Below are 22,421 nucleotides of genomic sequence, written 5' to 3' on the forward strand. Positions count from 1 at the left end.
AACAAGCCCCTTCTGCTCTCTTTGCCCCCTTTTTTCCCCATCATGCTCTGCTCTCCCTTTAATAGGATTTTCTGCTTCTGCTGCAGTAACCGAGCACCATTACAAAAAATGTAGGACGCGCAATAAAAAAAAGATACACATCTCTCCGTCCGCACGAATATACTCATGGATCCATCGATCTCGACATATTATTTAATTAAAGAAATGTTCAAACTTTTTTTTTTCTTTTTTCTTTTTAATTATTAGCTTTTTTGGGGGTTTTAAAGTGTTCTAAGCGAAAAAATTGTAAATAAAAAACTACAAAAACTCAGGAAGTGGTTCGTGTGGATAAAGGTGGGTGGGTGCACGATTGCATGCAGGAGGTGCATCAAAGCAATAACAATATTCCTGTCATTTATACAAGTACATAAGCAAAAGACACTCGGGCACCACTGACGGAAACACTTTGAACGCTTCACACACATGCGTCGGGCAGGCCTACGAAAGCAACTACACAAGATGCACTCAAGTTTTCCATTAGCAAAAACGTTACACAGAGAGCAAGGAGAGAAAATTGGCCCCAGATTTACCCAAATTATCACTAGAGGTTGGGAAGGTGTCCCGGATAAGTGCAGCTCGGAGGTAATGTGGGGTCAAGGCTGCTCTCGTTTGGCTCGGCTGTGTCAACACAGGCAAAGCTTAAGAGAGAGAAGGGGGCTTACCGGAGACTCGCCTCTGACCGGGTCTTTGCCGTTGATGGTGATTTCGCCCTTACGGTTTGCTCGCTCCAGGTTTACAGTGTTCCACACGTTCAGCTTGAGCTTTTGTTTACTCCTGTTGTCATGAAAATAAAAAAATCTGATTGCTCAGAAAGTAGGGATTGGTTTATGACCAGTTTATAGCAAGACCCTTGTCCTAATATCCTGTTTTTTTGTTTCTATAACAACGACTCTTTCCCTGATATGTCAATGGAGGGTGAGCTACAAACTCAGATTAACAACGTCTTGTACATCGCTTATCCTTTATACAGGTTCACGCTAGCATACACCCTGGACAGGGTACCAATCCATCGCAGCACACACAAACGAAGGGCATGCAAACTCCATGCACGCAGACCCAAGGCGGGAATCGAACCCTCGACTCTGGAGGTGGACGTCCTGCATGTTAGAATTTAACAAATGGATAGTAACAGTTGCGCTTTTTCTTCAACAGGGAAGTCTACAAGACTTCTGAGCAGATTCCTGTTCCCCATTTTTAAGGCTTATTAATAATTTCATTGCTCAAAACAAATTAATCACTCATGGACATCGTACAACATTAAAAGAAACTCTTACTGTACAGACAGATTGATTAACAGTTTTAACTGGAAGTGGTAGAAAAGGAATAAAACACTACATGATTTTTTCGCATTTATCGAAACAATATCAATTTCAGGCTGATTACAATCTGCCGTTGATTATTTTTCTTGCCTGTCCTGTTTTTTTTTTTCCTTTACACTCAGTAAAGTTACTGTATGTCACAGATACAAGAAGAGGAATCTCTCGCTTCATATAAAACTAAGACGATAAGCGCAGAAATTTCCTGGATGACAAAGCTGGCTCCTCATACCTAATGACAGCTGGGCCTTTGCCAAGATCGTATCGAAACTCGAGGATGCCATCATTCAACGCGAGAGAGATGAAATCGCCTTTGCCATCTGTCCTCTGGCCGTTGTAGAAGATCACGCCGTTTGAGTCATTAGCCAGCAGGACCACAGTCATGCTGACCTTTTGCCTGTCGATAAATCATACAATTATCCCATTAGAGATTACATTAGGGTAATGAACATGGTGACGAATCGTATTGCTGTAATCCTCATGTGACAGATGGTTGTTACTGTCAGTGCGTGTGAGATGTGCAGTGATGGGACGCGGGCGTTACCTCAGATCGTGACCGTATAAATGGAGGCCCTTCAGCTCCAGGTAGGAGTCACCACTGAAGGAGGGAATGTAGGCTCCTTTCTTGTCGGAAACTGTAAAGTAAGGCAGAATGTCGGCGTCTTAGTTGCGGCTAGCGCTGTACATTATGTTCGAACAATCCAGCATTCACACACGCGCACGGGCTAAGCGCTTGAAATTAGAGCAGCCTCGCATTCAGCACATTAAAGGCTTTCACTGCTAATTGTATTGGATTACAGAAAGGCTTGTTTTAGGTGGGAGGATGGAATGCCAATTAGGTATTGTTTAAAACAGTTGCTGACTATTTTAAAAGGAAATGCCGGAGACCCCGTGGAACGTTTTAAGCAGGGGTGAAGTTAAAGCCTTTTTTCTCTTTAGAGGAATCAGCAATTGGAGTTCAGAGAAAGGTAAACTTGGGAGTCAACTCTGGGGCACCCCCAGCTGGGCTGGGCTTAAACTACAAAACCACTCGAGAACAACCAGACTTTTACTTTTACTTACTCATCATTTATACCCTTCATCCTGTATGCAGGGTCACGAATGGCCTGGAGCCTATTCCAGCAGATTGAGGGCTTAAGGAGGGGTATTCCCTGAATGGGGTGCCAATTCATAGCACGGCACACACACACATACTTACACACTCATTCACACACTATGGTTGATTTGGGAGCGCCAATTAATGCCTAACTTGCATGTCTCTGGGCTGCGGGGGGAACCAGACAACCTGGAGGAAAGAAGAAAGGGCGGGACCATGCAAACTCCATGCCCGAGGCGGAAATCGAACCCGGGCTCTGGAGGCCCAAGGCGATAGTGCTAACCACTGTGTAGGGCAACATAGTGCATGAGGAAAATATTAAATGTTATCTCATAATTTTTTATCGTATTATTCTGATCATATGTTTCTGCCACACCATACAGTAGCATCCTGGTCGAATACGTTGTTCCGCATTGGACGATTCCTGCTTAGAAGAATACACCATGTACACACTGCTGGGTTTGGTTAGATTTGTGGAAATACTGTAAGGCACTAAGTGACAACTGATTGATCTTAGCAGTTAATAACGTTGAGACAGGAAGTACAGTAACAATTGTGAAATATTATTTGTGCAGTAGTAGTTTTAAAAACAAAAGAACCCGCGAATGCAATATACTGTACAGGGATAGTGACTGTACATTAACATCCTGAGATGTAAGATAAAAAGTCACAATTGAGTGATCAACTAATGCACATCTGTAAAGTTCCAGTGAACTAATGCACATCCATTAGTTCCAGTGAACTAATGCACATCTGTAAAGTTCCAGTGAACTAATGCACATCTGTAAAGTTCCAGTGAACCAATGCACATCTGTAAAGTTCCAGTGAACTAATGCACATCTGTAAAGTTCCAGTGAACTAATGCACATCTGTAAAGTTCCAGTGAACTAATGCCCATCTGTAAAGATCTTCAAAATGAGTCCGGGAAGTTATTGGAGGCACTCGAATAACTTCAGATGTGAGGTGGTATCAAACCCCATCATCGTCATCGTCATCCTCATCATGCTTCAGCAGGTGTTCACGCAGTGGGACAACTGCCTCCTTACTACAAACAGTGGACAGACACTGTCACACATCCCTGACCATCTGTCTCTCTATCTGTCTAACCTACTCACTCCCTCACTCAGTCCTGCACTTGACACTCCCTTATCTCACTGCGCCTTTTTCTCCCCAGACACTTTGCCCGACTGAATCGCCATTAATCACAGCGCGCATGTCTGACTGATACAATTACTCATCTCATTGATTTAAGCGATAAAAATGAGTGCACTTTACGTGATGGGTGCGTTCAACTCATTGATTTTGGTTCACCTCAATTTATTTTAATCACTTGCTAATGAAGACTTGCTTGGTCAAAGGGATACTCTGTGTTAAATGGCTAGTGTGTGTGTGTGTGTGTGTGTAAATGCATCCTCCATTTACGCCCTAAAATTCCATTTGAGCAACATGATCAGCACTGAGTACTAAAATTATCAGCTCAGAAATGCACAGTGTGTGTGTGTGTGTGTGTGTGTGTGTCACTAAATTGCGACTATATGCTTTCACTCAAGCACCCGTTATAGAGGCAGCCTGAAAGTGTTGCCGCTCGCCAAAATGATTCTTCTATCGCTTTCTAAACAAACGTGTGCGCCTGAAGTTTCGTCAATACCAAAATCGATGAGGAGGTTTTGAAAAGAAAAAAAAGAAAAAGGAGCAACCTACGTTTCCTGCAGTGCTTTCCCTCACGGCCCATGGGGCACTCGCATTTGTAACCTCCCTCTGGAAGCACGTGGCACTGGGAGGAAGGGTGGCACGGGTTCGGCTCGCACGGGTCGTGCGAATCGGCGCAAGTCGGTCCTGTGGAGAAGAAAAAAAAGGTTTTAATCATAAAAGAAAAATGAGGAGGAGGGGAAAAAAGGGGGTTAATTTTTTCGTCTATCCTTATGCTAGGGACAAAATCCTATTGCTGGCTTTTTGGAATTTACCAGGACGAGGATTTACACGGTAATAGAGGTCATTTTCTAATAGGATTTAGAAATATTACAATTCCAGATTAAGCTCCACATCACCAGAAACCCACTCGTGCACTTTTACTTGGCTGGAGAAGTGAAAACGGTTGGCGGTTCTGGCCTGTGCCAGCGACTCATCAGCCTATTTCTACCGGCGTATTTTTGTGTGTGTGCGTTTTTTTTTTTTTTTTTTTTCTTCTAAGAGTTGGGAGAAGAGCACGCTGTGGGCAGCAGTCATGCTGGAATGAAAACTCCTTCTGGCAGCTTCATCATGAACAAAAATCCCTTCATCTCACGCCCCTGCTCTTTAAAACATGAAAGTTTAGCCCTCGTATTTATCCCCCTGGCCACTTTCTTTTCTATATCCCTTCACTTCAAAAGGGCTTTTATTTCTCTTCACCTCGGCCTTACCTCCGCGTCGTACGGCACAGAAACCGAGTGCGCCATATCGATCTGAATTACTGACGCTCATTCAATAAATTCGCTGAGCAGAACAACAGAACAATTTACTGCAGACAATATGTCTCAAGACTGAAGATGGTTGGGGGGGGATAAATAAATAAATAAATAAATAAAAACACGCCCTGATGTTAACAAAGAGAGTAATGCAGCGTGTGCTTGGTGGCACTTATCACAGGGCTTATCTCTCAGGTCGTAGATCATGGAACTGTGCTCCGTTCCGTGCTATGCTATCTGCTATTTTTCTCCGCAGCCTTTTCTTCGACGGCCCTTATTAGCGGTGAACTACTGGACCGGAACCGCTCCGAGAGCACATTAGGGCAAAGGCCAGGGAATAGCAGCATTAGCTTTGGAAGCTTTCACATGCTCACCAACAGCCCAATTACCGACTTGGACTTCTACGAGCGAAAGGCAGAAGAGAACCCGAAAAGCAAACACACATTAAACCCTCCAGTAATCATAACGGAAGCGCTTAAAGGACATATAATTGGGATATCATTTACACCCTTAGATTTAGCTTCTTAACGCTAATGTTCATGAACTATAAACTGAACCGAGGCTACGAGAAATCGAGCACGCCTGTTTATGCGGAGCAGCCTGTCATCTCTTGTCATCCCTTAGGATTCTCCTTCTTCCTATGTATAAATATATCTCACGTGCCCTTTAAAGACGGAAAGTAAACAACCATCCATCTTAACAGATCCTGCATGATTACGTGTACGCGTCCCTTGCTTCATCTTTTTTCCGTGTGGAGCAGAGTTCCTGGATTCACATTCGAGATCGTATAGTCTGGATGTAAGTCATCACGCGGAGCTCATGGCAGAGCTGATGGGAGACAGGATAACGAAAGAAAAAGAAAGTGAGGAAGGCGATGCTGGACTCACCTGAGAAGCCGTTAACGCACTTGCAGTGGAACATCTCGGCCCCTTTGACCTGACAGAAGCCACCGTTTTTGCAGGGGTCGGGCAGGCAGGGGTTGTTACCGCACTCGCCGACGGCGGTGCCGTACAGAACGTTGCCCCCGTTCTCCTGAAGGTTGTACACCATGTTGTTGACATCCAGGAGGCGGATACAGCCGATTAATCCTGTAGAGACTGAAGTCCTTTCTTTCACACTGAATAAAAAAAAAAAAAGTACGATAAATGCATTATTAACCTTTAGCTTATAAATTATATTATTTGCCATGAATACAGTCTTATACAAACTGAAAAGCAGACAGTGTAATTAGACACCGACGATAATTTAGTTCCAGCACATTAATGTCAGCTTTAATTGCAGCTAGGTGAACATTCTAGAGAAAACCAAGCTCACTGCAAAGACAGATTTCCATTTAAGTATTAGTCTTCACACAGCTCAACGCATCACTCCGAACTTCACATCCTGAAATCAAACCGCATGCACAGACAGGGACGTGTCTTACTCTTGGATCATCTCTTCAGGCACCCCACCGATGAAAAGATCAGTGTCCAGGTTGAGCCCGTCTGTACCCGCTGGGCTCTGGCCCTCAACCGGCGTCTCGTTATCGACGCTGAGCGAAGCATTGCGTCTGTTACGGATTACCACTAAGTGATGCCAGTGACCAGGTTTCACTGTGATGCTGCTGACCACCGAGCAGGTTCCCGAGCCTGTGTTAAACCTGGGAGGTGAGACAAGGACTTGTTAGTTACAGTATACAGTACGGTACATCTCACTGGAGTAATAACAGAACAACAAGAATGAGAAATACCACATGTCTACATCCATTCTGTACTGTATACAGTATATATTTCTAATTAACTATACGTGAAAAGTATTAGCTGGCTATTGGGAATGTAATAAATATGTGTATAATTGGAATCTACGTCATGATTCTGATGATTTGTTGTGTGTGTGTGTGTGTTTCCCAAGACGAGTTAGAAGTCGCTGACTATACTGATGTCACTGCATTTACACTACAATGTACCTTAATAGAGTCAATTAAACCGTAATTCAATTTAATCTCCAAACATACAGTAAAGCAGAACACTATACCCAAATCGATCATTTTAAACAACCAGGATAAAAAAAAAAAAAAACAATATTTGATGATTTAAACTGGTTCATTTAGTAAATTGTAAATGTGTAATGTTGATTCATTCTGGTTCTGAAAATCCTTAACCAGAGTGAAAATAAAACAGCCTGTAGACCTCAGATTTCATAATACAGGTACAAACTAAATCTCGTCCACGATTAAAGACAAGTTGTTTATCATAAAGATTAAATATTCAAGCCACTTCAGTTGATTAGAACTGTAGGGAAACAGATCCTCACTACCCATCATCCTCAGCATGTCGCATGCATTACTTCTGTCACTTACAGTAACAGGGACTCGTTATGCCATCTACACATCACCATTGATTAAATCATAACGTTCTGCTTGGGCTTTTTCTGTTCTTGTCCTTTGTGCGCATTATTGCTTATGGTCTATATAAGCAGTAATGTCTCCTGGCATGTATCCACATGTTTTTTTTTTTCATTTTGCTTTTTTTTCCGCTTCTGCAATAAACTTTCTGCACTCGCATCTGCTTCCTCCGCTTGGCTTTACATGCAACTGGAAGCATTTAAACACCCAAATATTAAAGATAAAAATGAAACAAATTTAAGGTTACATTATCACTAGTGGACAAACGTATTCTTTATCCCACCAGGCATATAAAAAGCACCGATATGCTGCTGAGTCTTATGTTTTGTTCAAGTCAAATGAACCGATTTCGAAAGTGCCAACTAATGTCATTGAAACAGCAGTTAGTCCCGGTCCACTGGTTTGATTGCTCTAGTGGTGGAATGCTTATGTTTCCCATAACTACTGTACACTGGGACATTCCGCTGTGTGCATCGTTCCACTGGGCCTACAGTATATAAAATTCCATGTTTTAAGTTTGAAACGGTTACTACATTAGTGTCAGTGTCATTTATCACCAGCGGACATGGCAAAGGATAATTTCAGGAATATGAAAGCTGAGGGTGAAATAGAAGAAGCGATACCGTATCTCCACAAGCAGAGCACAAAAACACACAGAACGTTATTGCGTATTTTGTCTAAAATGTCAGTTACTTAAGAATAATACTAATAATAATTTCTTGTTTGTATAAAAGCAATATCACACGAATAAGATTGCAGTTAAACTGCACAACTGTAAATGTCTATATTTAATACTCGTGCTTGTATTATATTGCTTCATTACCATAAATACAAGCGCATTAACACAGACTATGGAAAGTAAGTGAGTATTTAAATCTCGGGAACTTTCTTCCTTCACAAATTTAACAAACAGAATCTGGCACAGGTTTCTGGAGACAAGCCACGTTCTCTCATTCAGGTCTGAAGGTAGTTTCATTTCTTTCCGATACAGCGTCGCCAAAAGGCGAAGAGAATAGATCACTGAGGAGGTGGACAGACAGTTCAGTAAATCTGCTAAGTTTCTCTTTATGTCTCCACTTATTCTGCTTCAGCTACTGTAAGTGTCCCAGGCTTGCACCTCCAGGATCTGTGTGCATGCAGTTTGCATGTTCTTCCCATGCTTGGTGGGTTTCCTCCGGTTACCCTCCTCTAGTTCCTGTGGTTCCGTATGCAGTACCAGACCGTACCATGCTATCCCACTTTCATCGATGCTCTCATTCAACATAGAGATGTCACTAGTATCTACACTTTCTCAAGAGGTTTAGAGTTAAATGACTTCATGCTGTACTATCATGTGTGTAACTGTTTTCGTGCTGCACTATTTCTACATTCCATTATATTGTCTATCATCTGTTCAAGCGAATTAATATGCCTAGTACAAGCAGTTCCTCTAAGAGCCAGACAGTGGAGGATTCGAAGAAGAGTATTGTGTGCAGTGGAGCACTGAGATGCTTTGCTCCACTGGGAAATATATAAACCAGTTGGAGTGTGTGGGTTTAAACAAACACATCAAACGAAACATTATCTTTTTTTCTCACAAAGTCAATACGGAGTAAAGTTTCTTTTTCTCGCTTTGTTAAATGAACTGCCTACTGGAAAAAAATCTCGTTTATCAGGCTACTGTAAATGATAAGCTCATATATATATACATATATATAGTTATATAAATAACATGCTGGTTCTAGATGCCATCATTAGCGATTATTTTCCTATTTTGAAGATTTCATAGGTTATGATTAGGATCATTCGATTGCATATTGCTTTGACTGACCTCAACTGGTTTACCCTGTTTGTATAGCTCTTATCCTGATGAATCAGTCAATTAATTAATTCATTTATTTATTAATAAGAATTTGCAAGTAAAGCTTATCTACCAGGCGGTATGTTCTCCCCGTGCTTGGTGGGTTTTCTCCGGGTACTCCGGTTTCCTCCCGCAGGACATGTAGATTAGGCTAACTGGCGTCCCCAAATTGCCCACAGTAGTGTGTGAATGAGCGTATGTGTGTGTGTGTGTGCCATGCGATGGACCGCGACCCTGTCAGTCCAGGGTGTACCCCGCCTCGTGCCCTAAGTCTCCTGGGATAGGGTCCAGCCCCCCCCGCGACCCTGAATACAGGATAAAGCGATACAGACGATGAGCGGGTGAGTGAGCTTATCTACCTGAGCTCCACTTTTCCATCCACCAAAGATAAAGAGAGGAAGTCTTTCTTGCCGCTCTGACCGTTGTAGAGGAGTATACCCGTCGTGTCGGAGGCTCTGAACTCCATGGCAATACGCACGGTGTGGTAGGCTTTCATGGTCTGGAAGGCCAGGTACGATTTACCGCCAAAGGATGGGATGTAATACTTTATCACTGTGGAAGAGAGAAAGTAAAGGTGAGATAAACCGGGTTATCGGGGTCTCAAGCAGTCCGAGTCCAGGACTTCAATGGTCTGCTCTCTGCTGATAAAGTAAGAGAAAAAAGATTTCAATAAGGAGCATCCTTGCTTCTCTTTCCCTAGGCCTATTTAGTTATACTATTTATAATTACTTCAATGACAGTTGCTCTATAATCTCTTGGGAGGACTCCCGGGTTAACCTTGAATATTTCAGACTGAGTCTCTCTTTGATCTGGCATTTATCATCAGCACCTTTGTCTTGGGAGAATAGCTTGCTGATGAAGTCGTCTTTCATCACTCATTAATGGACTGACTGATCACAGAAAGGGATAACGGCGCTGCATACAAACGGTCAATTATTTATTTATTTGTCGGTGCATGCCATTTTTTTACGAGCTAATGCTCATTAAAGCAGTTAGTAGCGTCAATTACAATCCGTGCCGCGGCGAGGGATAGTTTCTTACTCTAAGAGAGAACAATAAAACGAGATCCGAATTCTAAAGCGCCTAAAGCAGGACTGTAATTTTTTTTTTTTTTCTGCTCCATGATTGCACTATTCTCTTCATGCAGAGAATTCATTAAGCAATCAAGCGATGATGAACTGCATACTGAGAGATTAGTTCATTTCTTTAACCTGTTCATAGAAATAAAACGATGGCGTGTCTGACCTTTCTCACACACAGATCCGCCTCTTCCCGCAGGACAGGTACAGGTGAAATCGTCACCGTCCTCCTCGCAGGTGCCCCCGTGGCCGCAGGGTTGAGAGTCGCACGGGCCTGGGGGTTTGGCTTCCTGGACGACGGGTCGAGTCTGGAAGGACAGAATGGTGGTGGTGCTGGTGGAGGTGGTGGTGGTAGGCTCTGGGGTGGTGGCGGTAATAATGGTGGTGACCAGGGCGGCTGTGGTGGTTCTCCGAGTGGTGTAGAGCCGTTTGGTGGTGGCCGGCTGGCGTGTTGTGATGGAGGCGGTGGTCGGGGGCATGATGCTTCTGGTAGTGGTAGCGATAGTGGGTGTGGCGGTAGCAAGAGTGGTAGCTGTGGTGGTGAAGTAGGAAACGACAGAGAGACCTACGAGGACAAGAGAATTGTTATCACGCTTTTTATTGCAAATTTTGATCAGACGTCTGCGATAAAGGACACACTTACCCTGTTTAGTGAAACGAAGATAATTCTCTGCAGGATGTTTCACTACAATTCCAGGATCTTTAGCTGTCTTAAGCTGTTTCAGCAATGCGTCCCTGACGTCATCTACTGTAAATCCAGTGTCTGCAACAACAAGGCCATGACCCGAGGGAAACAAGACAAAATAGAGGAATATTAGATATTACACACGGTATGTAATGGCGCCCGTACAGTACGTAATAGGCCCGAGGGAGTGGACGTCCTCCAAGTGGCGTACGTTTCAGGGACAGAGGGATGAAGGGCTGTCATAACACTTCCACAGATGGCCCCGTTACCAGCGACTGTAGACTTTATGACAGGCTCTTGTACAAGAATAAAAGACGCTGAATGAGGCCAATAAAAGGTGAATGCAGGAGGATTTTTTTTTTCTCCAGTAGTGAAAGGGACACACAGGACTATAACAACAAGGGATTGATGATCCCTAGCAATCAGAACGAAAATCACCTTGTGGAGATTTCACGTTATCGCTAGACACTAAACATACCAACTAAAACAACACATCGCATTTCTTTATATATACATTAAACACCTCTAGTGATGCAGGAGGTATTTATGGCCTTTTTAGTTCTTGCCAAAGGCACACTTTTTACTGGGCTCTAACAGATTTTTGATGTGCCTGGAGTAGAAGAGATGCCTACATCGCTTAGTGTGATAAGAGGCACTTCACAAATAACACACTACTAGCGAAAAAAAAAAAAAAAAGGAAAGAAAAACGAGTCACTATAGAAACAGATGGAACAATTAAAACCACAGCGTGCACACTGGGTAAACATTGTGTAGCCGCTTCATGCATCTCTCTTCAAAGCACAGACATGTGCACACCAAGCGAGCTCAAGGTGCGCACCAGAAGAATCTATTTCCCCATCCGAGGCTGAATGTTGAAGTTTTATATAAACGCTGAGCTGCGATTGGTCCGCGTCGAGCTGTTTACAGCTCATCCAGTTAGAGATGATCCTTCATACCACCATATATCAATCATAATCATACTCGAACAAAACAAGTAACAATACAATGTCCTTTTACTACTACTACTACTACTACTACTACTGCTGCACCTCCTCTCGTTCATGATGCACGCTTTACCTTGATGCTCTAATTCTGCTTGGAGCCTCTGTACTTGTGACTCACTTTTCTGCTGCTAGAGATGCTCCCTCATGAATACACCAAAGTATTTCTGCTTTCCCAAAATAAGTTTCACGGCCAAGTCTGGCCCTTTATATATCATTGCGAAAGGTCTCTTGCTTTTATGTTACATCATCATACGAGGGGCGTTCAAGTCAAACCGGGATTATTTTTTTTCATTGTGCAGAATACCAGCACAAAACTAACTTTCTTCCTTTGTATAAGCCCATGCTACACTAATGCACTTATTGTTGCACTTGGACTAGTGCTTAGATACAATCAAGGTAAAAAATCTTCTCAGGATGGCGGACCCATCACGCTTTTTATCTGAAACCCTGGCCTCCCAGGAACTCCTTCAATGACCCAAACATGTGGAGTGAGGTCCGGACTGTACGGGGGATGCGGCAGTAACTCCCACCCGAGTTCCTGTAATGTGCAAGTGGTGTCCGTGAATGAGTTCCCACAGACGGATGTGTCTCCTAAACAATGTTAATCACTGATTTTTCAAGAATGTTTACAGGAACGACTGCGGTGAGCCCCGAGCCTCCTCAAACGAGATCCTCATTCACAGATGGAACGATAGCCTTCTTTAAAACCTTTGCACCGTCCAAATGCTTTACCACGGCAAAGAGACTCGTGGCCGTACTGTGCTTGAAGTCTTTTGTCGATAATCTTTTCACTGATGAGAAATTTCATCAGTTTGGACAGAAAAAAAAGCAACAACTGCATTTCCTTCAGCAGTCTGCATGCTTTATTCTGTTTTTTTCTTGCGTGCGGTGTGCACTCTATTGAAAAACCTGTCTTGTCTTAGGCATTTGTACTCGAGAAAAATATGGCAACTGCGGAGACATAAAATACACACCAGTAATTTGCATAATCTAAAAGGCAAACCCAGAAAATCACCTTAAGCAGCTGCATAACAGGAGTCACCTGTAAACACCGAAGTTACCAATGCAGAACATGTCCCAATATGCTCACAATAAAGATATTGCTATCTAAAGATTTGTAATGCCACTATCCGGTGTCACACCGAAGAGCAGAGGTTCCAATTTGAGTCTCATTTCTCTCAGGTTCGCTTGTCTTGGGATTTTTTTTTCCTCATTACATGAATATTTCATAAATCTGCTTCGTGACAGTTCATTTTTAAACTTATATTTGATACAAATAAAACTGAATCAAATAAACAATGTAACCTTCATTGCTTTAATATAATAGGAAGATGGTTATAACAATAGGAACAGTATAGTTTTATAGTTTTAATAAGAATACGGAGCTATGTGCTACATTACCTGGGTCAAAGTGAGCCTCTACTATAGCCATGATGGAGTTGCTTGGAGCCAGAGTTTTCACTCGGACACTCTGGAAATCCTTCCGTACGTCAGACTTGTGGAATAATTCGTTAAGCTACGGAGAAGTAAAAAGAAAGACATATATATATATATATATAAAACAGTAAAAAAAAAAAGTGTCTATTTCTTATCGAGAGCACATTTTTCTACCAAGATGAAAAAGCATGCCACTGGGAAATAGTAGAAAACTGCACTGGGTCTTGGTGCACAAACTGACATTTAAAGGCAGCACAAAAAGTAATTACATGAACACATTTTGGAGGTGGCAGTAAATGCCATGTGACTAACATCACCCGTTCAGATTAGTTCGGCTTCTGTCGAATCATGCTGTAGGTACATCTCGTCTCCAGCTCCGAAAACACCCGAGCTTGAATCAGTAAAGATTTGACTCTCAAGTTTTTGGTTTTTTTTTTGTTTTTTTTTTAGAAAATTCTGACTACAATGTCCTGATCATCACAGTGATTACTGTACAGACTGGACTTTTGTCATCTTTTCGCTTTACTGAGGAAGACTTTTTTAAAGACCTGCTGCTGTAATCAGAAAGACTTTCCTATGCTCATCTTACATGATTATTTTAAATATTCTTATATTGAACATCAATTTCAAGAGCGCAAGATCAAAAGATCACCCTGTATAACAATTCCTTACTGTGCTGGATGATCCCGTGCACTGGAGTCTGTTCCTAATATACACATATGGTTGGGATTTTTGTCCTGAGCTGCATTCTGCTTTCGATACAGTACTGATGCGAATGATTAGATTAATGCACCGTATAACTGTGGTCGCTCTGTTAATCACAGCTACTGTGCCGCATATTTATGGTTCCATACTTGCTGTTTTGCATCATTTGCACTATAGATTACACTAATTATTTATTTTCTCTGGGGTTAATACTTCAGTGTTGCACGAGCATTTGCACATCACTTGTAAATATAATGCTATACTGTATATCTAGGACTAAATTTGCTTATTGCTTTAATTTTTGAACTTTCCTCAGAGATCAATCAATCCATCCATCCATCCATCCATCCATCCAAAGAAATGCATTATAATCCAACTATCCAATGACACTGAGAAGACTATGAGCTTCTTTTTGGAGTCTGGTTCCTCTCAAGATTCCCTTATGTCATCTCAGGAAGCTTTTCCTTTTCACCTCTGACTTGCACATTACAGCTCTAAATCTCAATCTATAATCATATTTCTAAAATGCTCCTTTTGTGACAATTTATATTAAATGTGGACATATTAAATGGAAAGCATACTGATTTAAAATACTTTTAAAAATAAATGAAGTCAATACTGTATGTGTTTCTTCAATGGACTGAATTCACTCCTCAAGAAAAATCTGTGCAAATTAAGCTTTAAATCGTATAATTCATCATTTCAGAGATGGTAGTAATTTTTCAGGGGCAAGAGCTTGCAGGAACGTTTTAACAATGTTATCAGTGCAAGACAATAAAACAAAAAAACAAAAAAGTAAAGAAAGTTTGTTGGAGAGGGATAAGAATACTATAGCTTTGGTTAGCTTTGGTTTGTCTTATCTTTAAATCTTACTCTTAACTTAGGACAGTATAATTGCACAACAACTATCTCTAGACTTCTATTATTGATTATAATTTTAAGACTTCTATTATAAGGAAACAGCTTGTACTTATTAAAGAGCGATAAAGAATATGTCAAAAATTTGTTCTGCAGTTCATAATATACAAATAAATATTTATCATGTCGACAAAGATACTGGAGTATTCCTTTTATTTAAGTGCAGCGTTACTTACAGCGTTCTCGATGCTGCGAGCCGTCTCACCGAACAGCTCTGACTTGGGGTCATCCAACTCTGGTGTGTAAAAGACCTCCTGACCGTCTACCTGGTCCAGGTGCAGGAAGCCGTTGAAGCGCATGGTGGCTGTGTGGGAGAGCAGACAGACACATATTTAGAAGCTTGAGTTTAACCGGTCTCATCTACAGCTCCACTTTACTGCTGAGTAACACAATGGTGGTTGGTACAGTGCCAGTCTGCAGGTTAGTAATGAGACTGTTGCAGTTAGTCAGGGGTGTGTGCTGGGTCCGCTGTCGGTGTGAGACACCTTCTGTAGTGGGAGGGGTTTGGGAGGTTTAAAGGAGTGACCGATGTGGACAGGGGGGGAGGTGGACAAGATGGGCTGAATTTTACCAAACCGAGTCTGGTCCCAGAACTTGACAGAGGCACGGAAGACTGCATAGAAAACAACGGGTTAGACAGCAAGGCTGACAAAAAACACATACAACATGCACATTACTGATTTAAGGTTTTCAATTAAAACGATTTTACAACGCCCTAGCTCTTTTTTGAAGGTGCCTCTTCATTCGGGTCATTGCTAAGGTTATTGAAACTATATCTCAGCGCAGAGCTGACAGCGGTAAGTGAAAAGGGAGGCCCGGTCACTGCGCGCTATTGAGGAGTATAAATAATAAATAAACCAAGCATTGCTTTTGAAGGAGAAGGGGAGCTGGGAAAGATTTAGTGTTCTGTATACTGCGTAATCAGCTGAACAAATTGGCCAAATCAATCATGCTTGCTGGGCTTCAGCTCGCCTCAAACTGGGAAGAGCACTACTATGATTATCGTGAAAGATAGCTGTAATTGTCTCTCAATCCCAGGGATGCGTGAGTGACAGAAGCTGGTTAAAATCACATGATAACCCCCTTTTCCAACTCCTATCTGAAGAGGATTCCTCCCCCACCCCAAAAAAAAATTAGTTTTGCAAATGAATTAATCAGATTATGAATCTGTAACGTTTGAGAAGAGGAGTTTCTCACAGGCTTGGCAGTGACAGAAATTGCCCCGCGGGCTTGAATTAAGAAGCTAAATTCCCTGCCACATCCTATTTTAGGTCATCGTTTTTAATTTCCTGAGCACTGCATTAAACCTGACAGTCGCATTTTATTACCGGTGCGGTGGGTGTGGTTAATTTAATTCCATGCAGAGTTTAACTTCATTTACACAGCCTCTGTAAACTAATACCCAACTCGATATCTATTTTGACATTACCACCAGAGTGGGATCTCATTATTTAAACATCACTGCATCTATCATAACCGAGTTAAAGCACTGATCAGGCTGGCAGGTCTCTATATTCATACAGGAGCACGGGCTTGGACAGGCTTGGCATTATTAACGTAGTTATCAATCATCAGGGGGTAACAGACGCTCGCATCGCTCTGACACGTTAAGTTATCATGCACTCCGTTCACTTACGGTCCTCGTGGCATGTTGTTGATCCATGGCATGCGGTTGGGGAGGTCTCAATGTTGAGAGATATAAGGCAGCAGGCTAACACTCGACCTGACGTTTCCACATTTACAAACACAAAGCATCTACCTGCCAGCTCAGTTTTGATTGCGTGCTACTGTGGGTAATTCCATGGGCATATCCATAAAACAGATGGGGAGGGTGGTGTTGAAAATAGAGCGTGTTGCTTTGTTTGGATGTGATCTATAGCTTAGTAAAGCATGCTGTGTGGAAATAGTTTGTTTTCTTCCCTGTTTACACAGCAGAGAAGGCCCTGCTACTGTACATGGCTATGATTTCTCTGATTCCTTGCAGGTTCTGAACGATTCACCTTAAAGCTGGTGGAGTTGGTTCCATATGGTCACCCTAAAGATTTGCATTTGCAAAGCATTTCCGGATCCGATAGATTTGAACCTACAGTAGGAATTGTTGCTGTAACCATAAAAAATTACAAAAAAAAAAAGAAAATTGTTTCCCTTTCAATTCTGGTTCCTCTCTTTCATCTTGACGGCCTTTCCATGAACTGTGTAAGGAATGGACAAGCCCTCTGTGATCTCACCCCTAGGTTTTATTAAGAATAAGTTACATAAAAATTCACATCCTGTCATGCATGGAAATCTAGCTATGGAGCCCAAAACTGTTTTTGTACCAGGCTGCGAACATGTTCATTTCTGTTATATGGTTAGATATTTTGGGGCTCTATGGAGACTCACTTGCTTTTAGAGCAAATTTGTCATTCTAAGAACTGCACATTTTGGCACTACCATGTTGGACTTATTTTTCAGAACCGTAAGTAACCCCTTGGTGGCACGGTGGCTTAGTGATTATCAATGTCGTCCTGCACCTCCAGGGTCCAGGTTTGATTCCCACCTTTTGCATGTTCTCTCCATGCTTGGTGGGTTTCCTCCAGGTACTCCGGTTTCCTCCCACAGTCCAAAGACATGTGGATTAGGTTAACTGCCATTCCTCAAATTGCTTGTTGTATGTAAATGAGTGTGTGTACAGTATGTGCGATAAGTTTCAGGCCCCAGCGACCCTGTACTGTATACAGGATAAAGCGGTGTAGATGATGACTGAGAAAGCGAGACGTTGCCCCTTGGTTTATCCTTGCCATTGTTGCCACTGGCTTTCCAATTAGGGATCTAAATCTGCGCCCTGAATGTAGCTTCATTTGAGATCACCAGGTGCTGACTAAATGTGACATGCGGAGATGGTGTAATTATTCGCATCAGAGGTACTTACATGGGCAGTTAGTTCCATCTGAGTTGAGAGCTGTGGTCTTGCCATCAGGGCAGCAACCGAAAGGTGTGTTATCGCAGGAGGAACGTGCTTCACCTGTAGGGAGAGTGGTGGCTGCTACAGTGGGACCTGCAGGAAGACACGACGTGGCGTTCCGTAACAAAACTAATAGGCAGTTCATTGCAAGGAAACTGTCTCCCCGTGTCCTTCATAAAAACTGAACTTCATGTGTAAAAGAAACTTGCTGAAGCTCCTTGTAAATGGTCATTTCTAAAGACTAAAGATGCATTACTGCATTGCTACACCTGGTTATCTGTGCAGGGTCTTGGCTAGGCTGGTTTGATGTCATGATTAGAATCTAACACATGAAGTGAAAAATCAGCTGTAAGATATTAACATTCTAAAAGAGTTCACAGCAAAATATCTACACTGAACCATCTGAGGAAGTATGAAGGCTAGTAGGAATTATGTAGCGTTAGAGGTCAAAGTATGAATTACTTTTCTCTTTTTTTGCCTTCTGCAGCTTGTCATGTGGCTCCACTATGGTAGAACACGTACAATTACTTGTCCCAAGCCTGGTAGCTACAGCTGCTGGTTCGACAGTATTGTATGTGGCACAGATTACTCCTGATGGGTTGAGGAAAAACAACTCCCTCTTACCCGAACAAGCCATAAAGCTGTCAGCAGGGAAATGTTCAAGGTCTCTGTGAGCATGAGTGAGGCAGTGAGAGACGAGCGAGAAACAGCGCAAGAGCGAGTGGTGGAAAATGACATTTGGTGCGAAGCAGGAGAACGGCCCTGGGCTTATATTCGCCACCGTTTCAAACAGATTTACGAGCCTCTGCTCCTGAAACATGGGGGAGAACATCAACCCTAACAATGTCTAGGCTATTGGACATCTGGGAGGCTAGAATGTGCCATTAAGTGACCCCAGTATACATTGGCTAGTAAACAAGTCAAAAATGTCATTTAAAAAAAATAACGTTTTTATTCCCAATGAGACGATCCTATTCCAATTGTTCGACTAACAGATTACTTAACTTATTAGACTAACAAAGAGAATGATATCTATACCATGTCACTTGTTCAGTTAGGTAAAAACACACAATTAGCTGACATGGGTTCAGAGAGCAATTGAGGGCTTTAAAAGAAAAAAAAAAAAACTTCACAGGCACTGAGGACTGGAATAATAGCAAATGGATTATGGGCTTTGTTGGAGAGAGAGCCGACACGCAGTCCCCCAGATATAAGCTGTAATTTTCATGCATTCAGATGTTTAGCCATGGTTCCTGTATGCTGCTCTGTCAACATTTTTTTGTGCAGCACAAAAGTTCACAGTCATGCAGAGACAGCTAGCAACAGCTAGGGCTGTGTCCCAAAGACGCTTTTGTAATTCTTTTCTTTTTTTTCTTCTCTTTTACAGGTAAGCTGTAATTTACTATGAAATTATTTCGGTGGTTTCAAATAAATCAAGTAGGGACATCAAAACAACAAAAAGTTATTCTAGGTCATATTTCAACCGTGCAAGCCTGACATAAAAAAAAAATAAATAAAAAAAAACCCCACCCAGGTTGTTTGTGCTGCAAGATGCATTGAGAAAGCGAAAAGAAGTGAGAGGTCATCATTACCGATTGGTTCGTCTCCGCTTGCCTCCACTGTGCTACCCTCCGTGTCGTCATCCCCACTGGGCTCCCCACTGCCTGAATCCTCAAAGCCGGAGGAGGGTGATGGAGAGCGGGGTGGATGGTGAGGAGTGGTTGGGGGGCTGTGGGTGGGGATAGGCGTGGATGACTCCAGTGCCGGAGGAATAACTTCCAATAATGTGTTTGAGTTGTCCTCCTCGTCGTAGTCGAATGGGGTGGTGGTGAGGCCATGGTGTGTCGGGGTGACCTTGACGGGTACGGTGGGAGTGGCGTGTGGAGTGATGGCCAGGGGGGTGGGCTTGACCCCAGGCTTAGAGATGGATTCTGAGAGAAAGCAGGAATGGATTGATGGGTAAGCAAAGATGGAAATGCTTCTACAGGTCCTCTATGATTTCCTAAACTATTTGGTTTCTAATCTTGCTCACAGTGGCTCCCTACAGAAGCATCCTAATCCTGGGCTCTGTTATGAACTGCCTGAAGATTGCTATTCAACTCAGCTAAGCAGAAAAAAAAAACCACAACAACAAAATCTATGAATAAACCTAGTCCCACCTGCGATAAGCTTCGTGTTTCAGTTAAGTTATTTAGGCTTCATTGAGTCCAAACACCTGAACTCTCTGCAGAATTGCTTTGAAACTCATCCAAGCTGCACAAGAGCCTTATTCAAGTGATGGTAGAACAATATAACACTGACTGCTGTTTCCAGGCTATTAAATATGAAAATGTCACCTGAATTACTACATCAACTGTTACATCATGTGAAAATCAGTGGCACAACCCAGATAGAAGGTGGCATGGCTGATTTTAAGCAAATGAGGCTCAGATGTTGTAATGACAGGTGTGTACTGAAGGCCAAAAGTCCTTCACATCTTCATGGCATGTGGAACCTGGGATTAAACCCATTCACCCGCCCATGTGTGATATCTCAATTTTGTAGTCAAACTGTAAATTCTGCATGAATGTTTTTTTTTTTATTTGCAAAAATGGCCGTAACTTCAATAATAGGTGCTTTCACAAATGTAGCATTTATTCCATTTGGATCAAACCCTGCTGTGCTTTCATCTTTGGCACAGCTCGTTCGGACAGGTTGAGAACACAATGAGCGAGGGAATCAAACACGCTTCGAATGCAGTGAGAGAACGGGTTCGACCCCAAATCGAGCCGTGTCTTAAGGGTTGTGTGCAAACTTAGCCAAAGGGCAGAGTTTCAGAACTGCAGAAATGTCCAATTTCCTTGGAAAAGTTGGACTAAGCAAAGAAAGAGTGGGTGCATAAACCGAAAAAAAAGAAGGAAGGATGAAGTCCGGTTTCATTCGCAAATACAACACAGTGTGTTTTTAGTTAGTTTAATTATGTGTTCTAAAAAAAAAAACAACCAGACCAAATAACAAATGAACCGAAAGTAACAAAAGTAGCAATTTGCTTTGAATCACACTCTGCAAATGAAATAAAAGGTGTGAAAGCACCCTTAGGCTGTGTTCACGCTGTTTCATCATGCTAATGTTTGCCGGTGAGTATGTCCTGATGTTGAGAGGGGGTGTTTGAAACAATCTTTGATGGCTTTGTGCAGTTTGATTTGTGTGGTGCCAGAATTGGTCAGTTCGAAAAAAAATGTAAAAACTTTTTGGTTAAAGCACGAGTTAACGTCTTAGAAACTCGCAGTTAGACAATTAAACCCAAGTCAACAGCACCCCTTCTGGCTTAGTGAAACACAGCGGTTAAATTAAAACCATCAGTCTGTTAGGCATACTCTGAGAAACCTGGCTACAAGCACAATTACTGCACCATACACCAAAAAGCTGCAAATGCAAAAAAAAAAAAAAAAAGTAAATAACATACTGGAGTGACTCCTAGATGTTTTCGCATATAAAAATCAACAAGGGCAAATATCTTTATCATGAGTGCTCTTGAACAGCACAGAATGAAGGGCTTGTTCACTGTTGACTGCCTGAATTGGAATATGTGCGCGAGTGTGTATCTGAAGATATGAATTATATATAGTGAGAAGTTTGCGCTCCTGTAGGCTTGCTTTAATCACACACGGCTCGAGTGCCTAGCGATAAATGATTGATATAAATGGGGCAGAAATTTGAGGTTTCACTCCGGCTTCAAAGCCAACACACTCCGTTAGCGGAGGACTCTGGCGCGCAGCCCGTCGCTCAGAAACGGTGAAAGAATGAGCGCCGAGCCTGCTGAGATGATGCCATTAAATGACACAAGAGCCTTGTGCAAAGTACAAGTACCCTCCAATGAAAGCGATAAACAGAAGAAGTGCGGCACAGGGGGATTACGGTACACTAAGAGGAGCATGGGATCCGGGGAGCCACGCGGCCGTGACAGTGGAGTGGCCTGCGTCCTGCCTTCTCCGGTCCCTCATGGACAATCAAACCGCACTTAATGCAGATTGGGATATCACGCATGCAAAAGATGTTCTCCTAAACTGCGAGCTCACTATTCTTTAGTCATTACCTGGTGTAAAACACCATAGATTACAGGAATAGTATTTATGCGGCAGCTCTTGTCTGCTCATCTTTAAAGTGGAGCAAGTCGCAGCAGTTGTTATCAGTGTAGGTGTGTGTTGTGGCATACACTGGGTTTCTCCTCACTGACACGTGCCATTCAGAAGCCCAGCTTTCACTTCATGTTCACTCGAACAGAAAGTTGATGAGTGACGTCTGGCTCTTATTACACACACACACACACACACACACATTGTGCACCAGCTGAAAAGAAGCCCGTAACTGGCAGTTCAGTGGAAGCGTAGCTTAATCATGTTTAACGCACCATTTGATTTTCTGCCAGGAACGTAGCAATATTAGAAGAGGGGGAAAAAAATCATTGACATCTTTAGCTGTCTCAGACGTGAAGTTATCTTTGAAAGGCGGTTATTTAGACCAATTTTTTTTTGTCTTATTCCCTTATACT

At 42.4% G+C, this 22,421-nt stretch overlaps 1 protein-coding gene across 1 annotated transcript in view; it reads right to left on the minus strand.

The window, feature by feature from the left end:
* agrn (agrin) overlaps positions 1-22,421 on the minus strand; it is a 255,732-nt gene that overhangs the window by 18,245 nt on the left and 215,066 nt on the right. The window contains exons 19-31 of the mRNA XM_053483299.1: positions 19,483-19,821; positions 17,858-17,983; positions 15,123-15,250; positions 13,288-13,402; positions 10,841-10,960; positions 10,364-10,762; positions 9,478-9,670; positions 6,319-6,534; positions 5,783-6,012; positions 4,153-4,287; positions 1,900-1,990; positions 1,588-1,752; positions 702-813 (exon numbers count right to left, since the gene is read on the minus strand). Coding sequence (XP_053339274.1) covers positions 702-813; positions 1,588-1,752; positions 1,900-1,990; positions 4,153-4,287; positions 5,783-6,012; positions 6,319-6,534; positions 9,478-9,670; positions 10,364-10,762; positions 10,841-10,960; positions 13,288-13,402; positions 15,123-15,250; positions 17,858-17,983; positions 19,483-19,821 — 2,369 coding nt within the window. The remainder of the gene's footprint in view (positions 1-701; positions 814-1,587; positions 1,753-1,899; positions 1,991-4,152; positions 4,288-5,782; positions 6,013-6,318; positions 6,535-9,477; positions 9,671-10,363; positions 10,763-10,840; positions 10,961-13,287; positions 13,403-15,122; positions 15,251-17,857; positions 17,984-19,482; positions 19,822-22,421) is intronic.

The sequence above is a fragment of the Clarias gariepinus genome, chromosome 22 (assembly GCF_024256425.1).
Source record: "Clarias gariepinus isolate MV-2021 ecotype Netherlands chromosome 22, CGAR_prim_01v2, whole genome shotgun sequence".
Lineage (NCBI taxonomy): Eukaryota > Metazoa > Chordata > Actinopteri > Siluriformes > Clariidae > Clarias > Clarias gariepinus.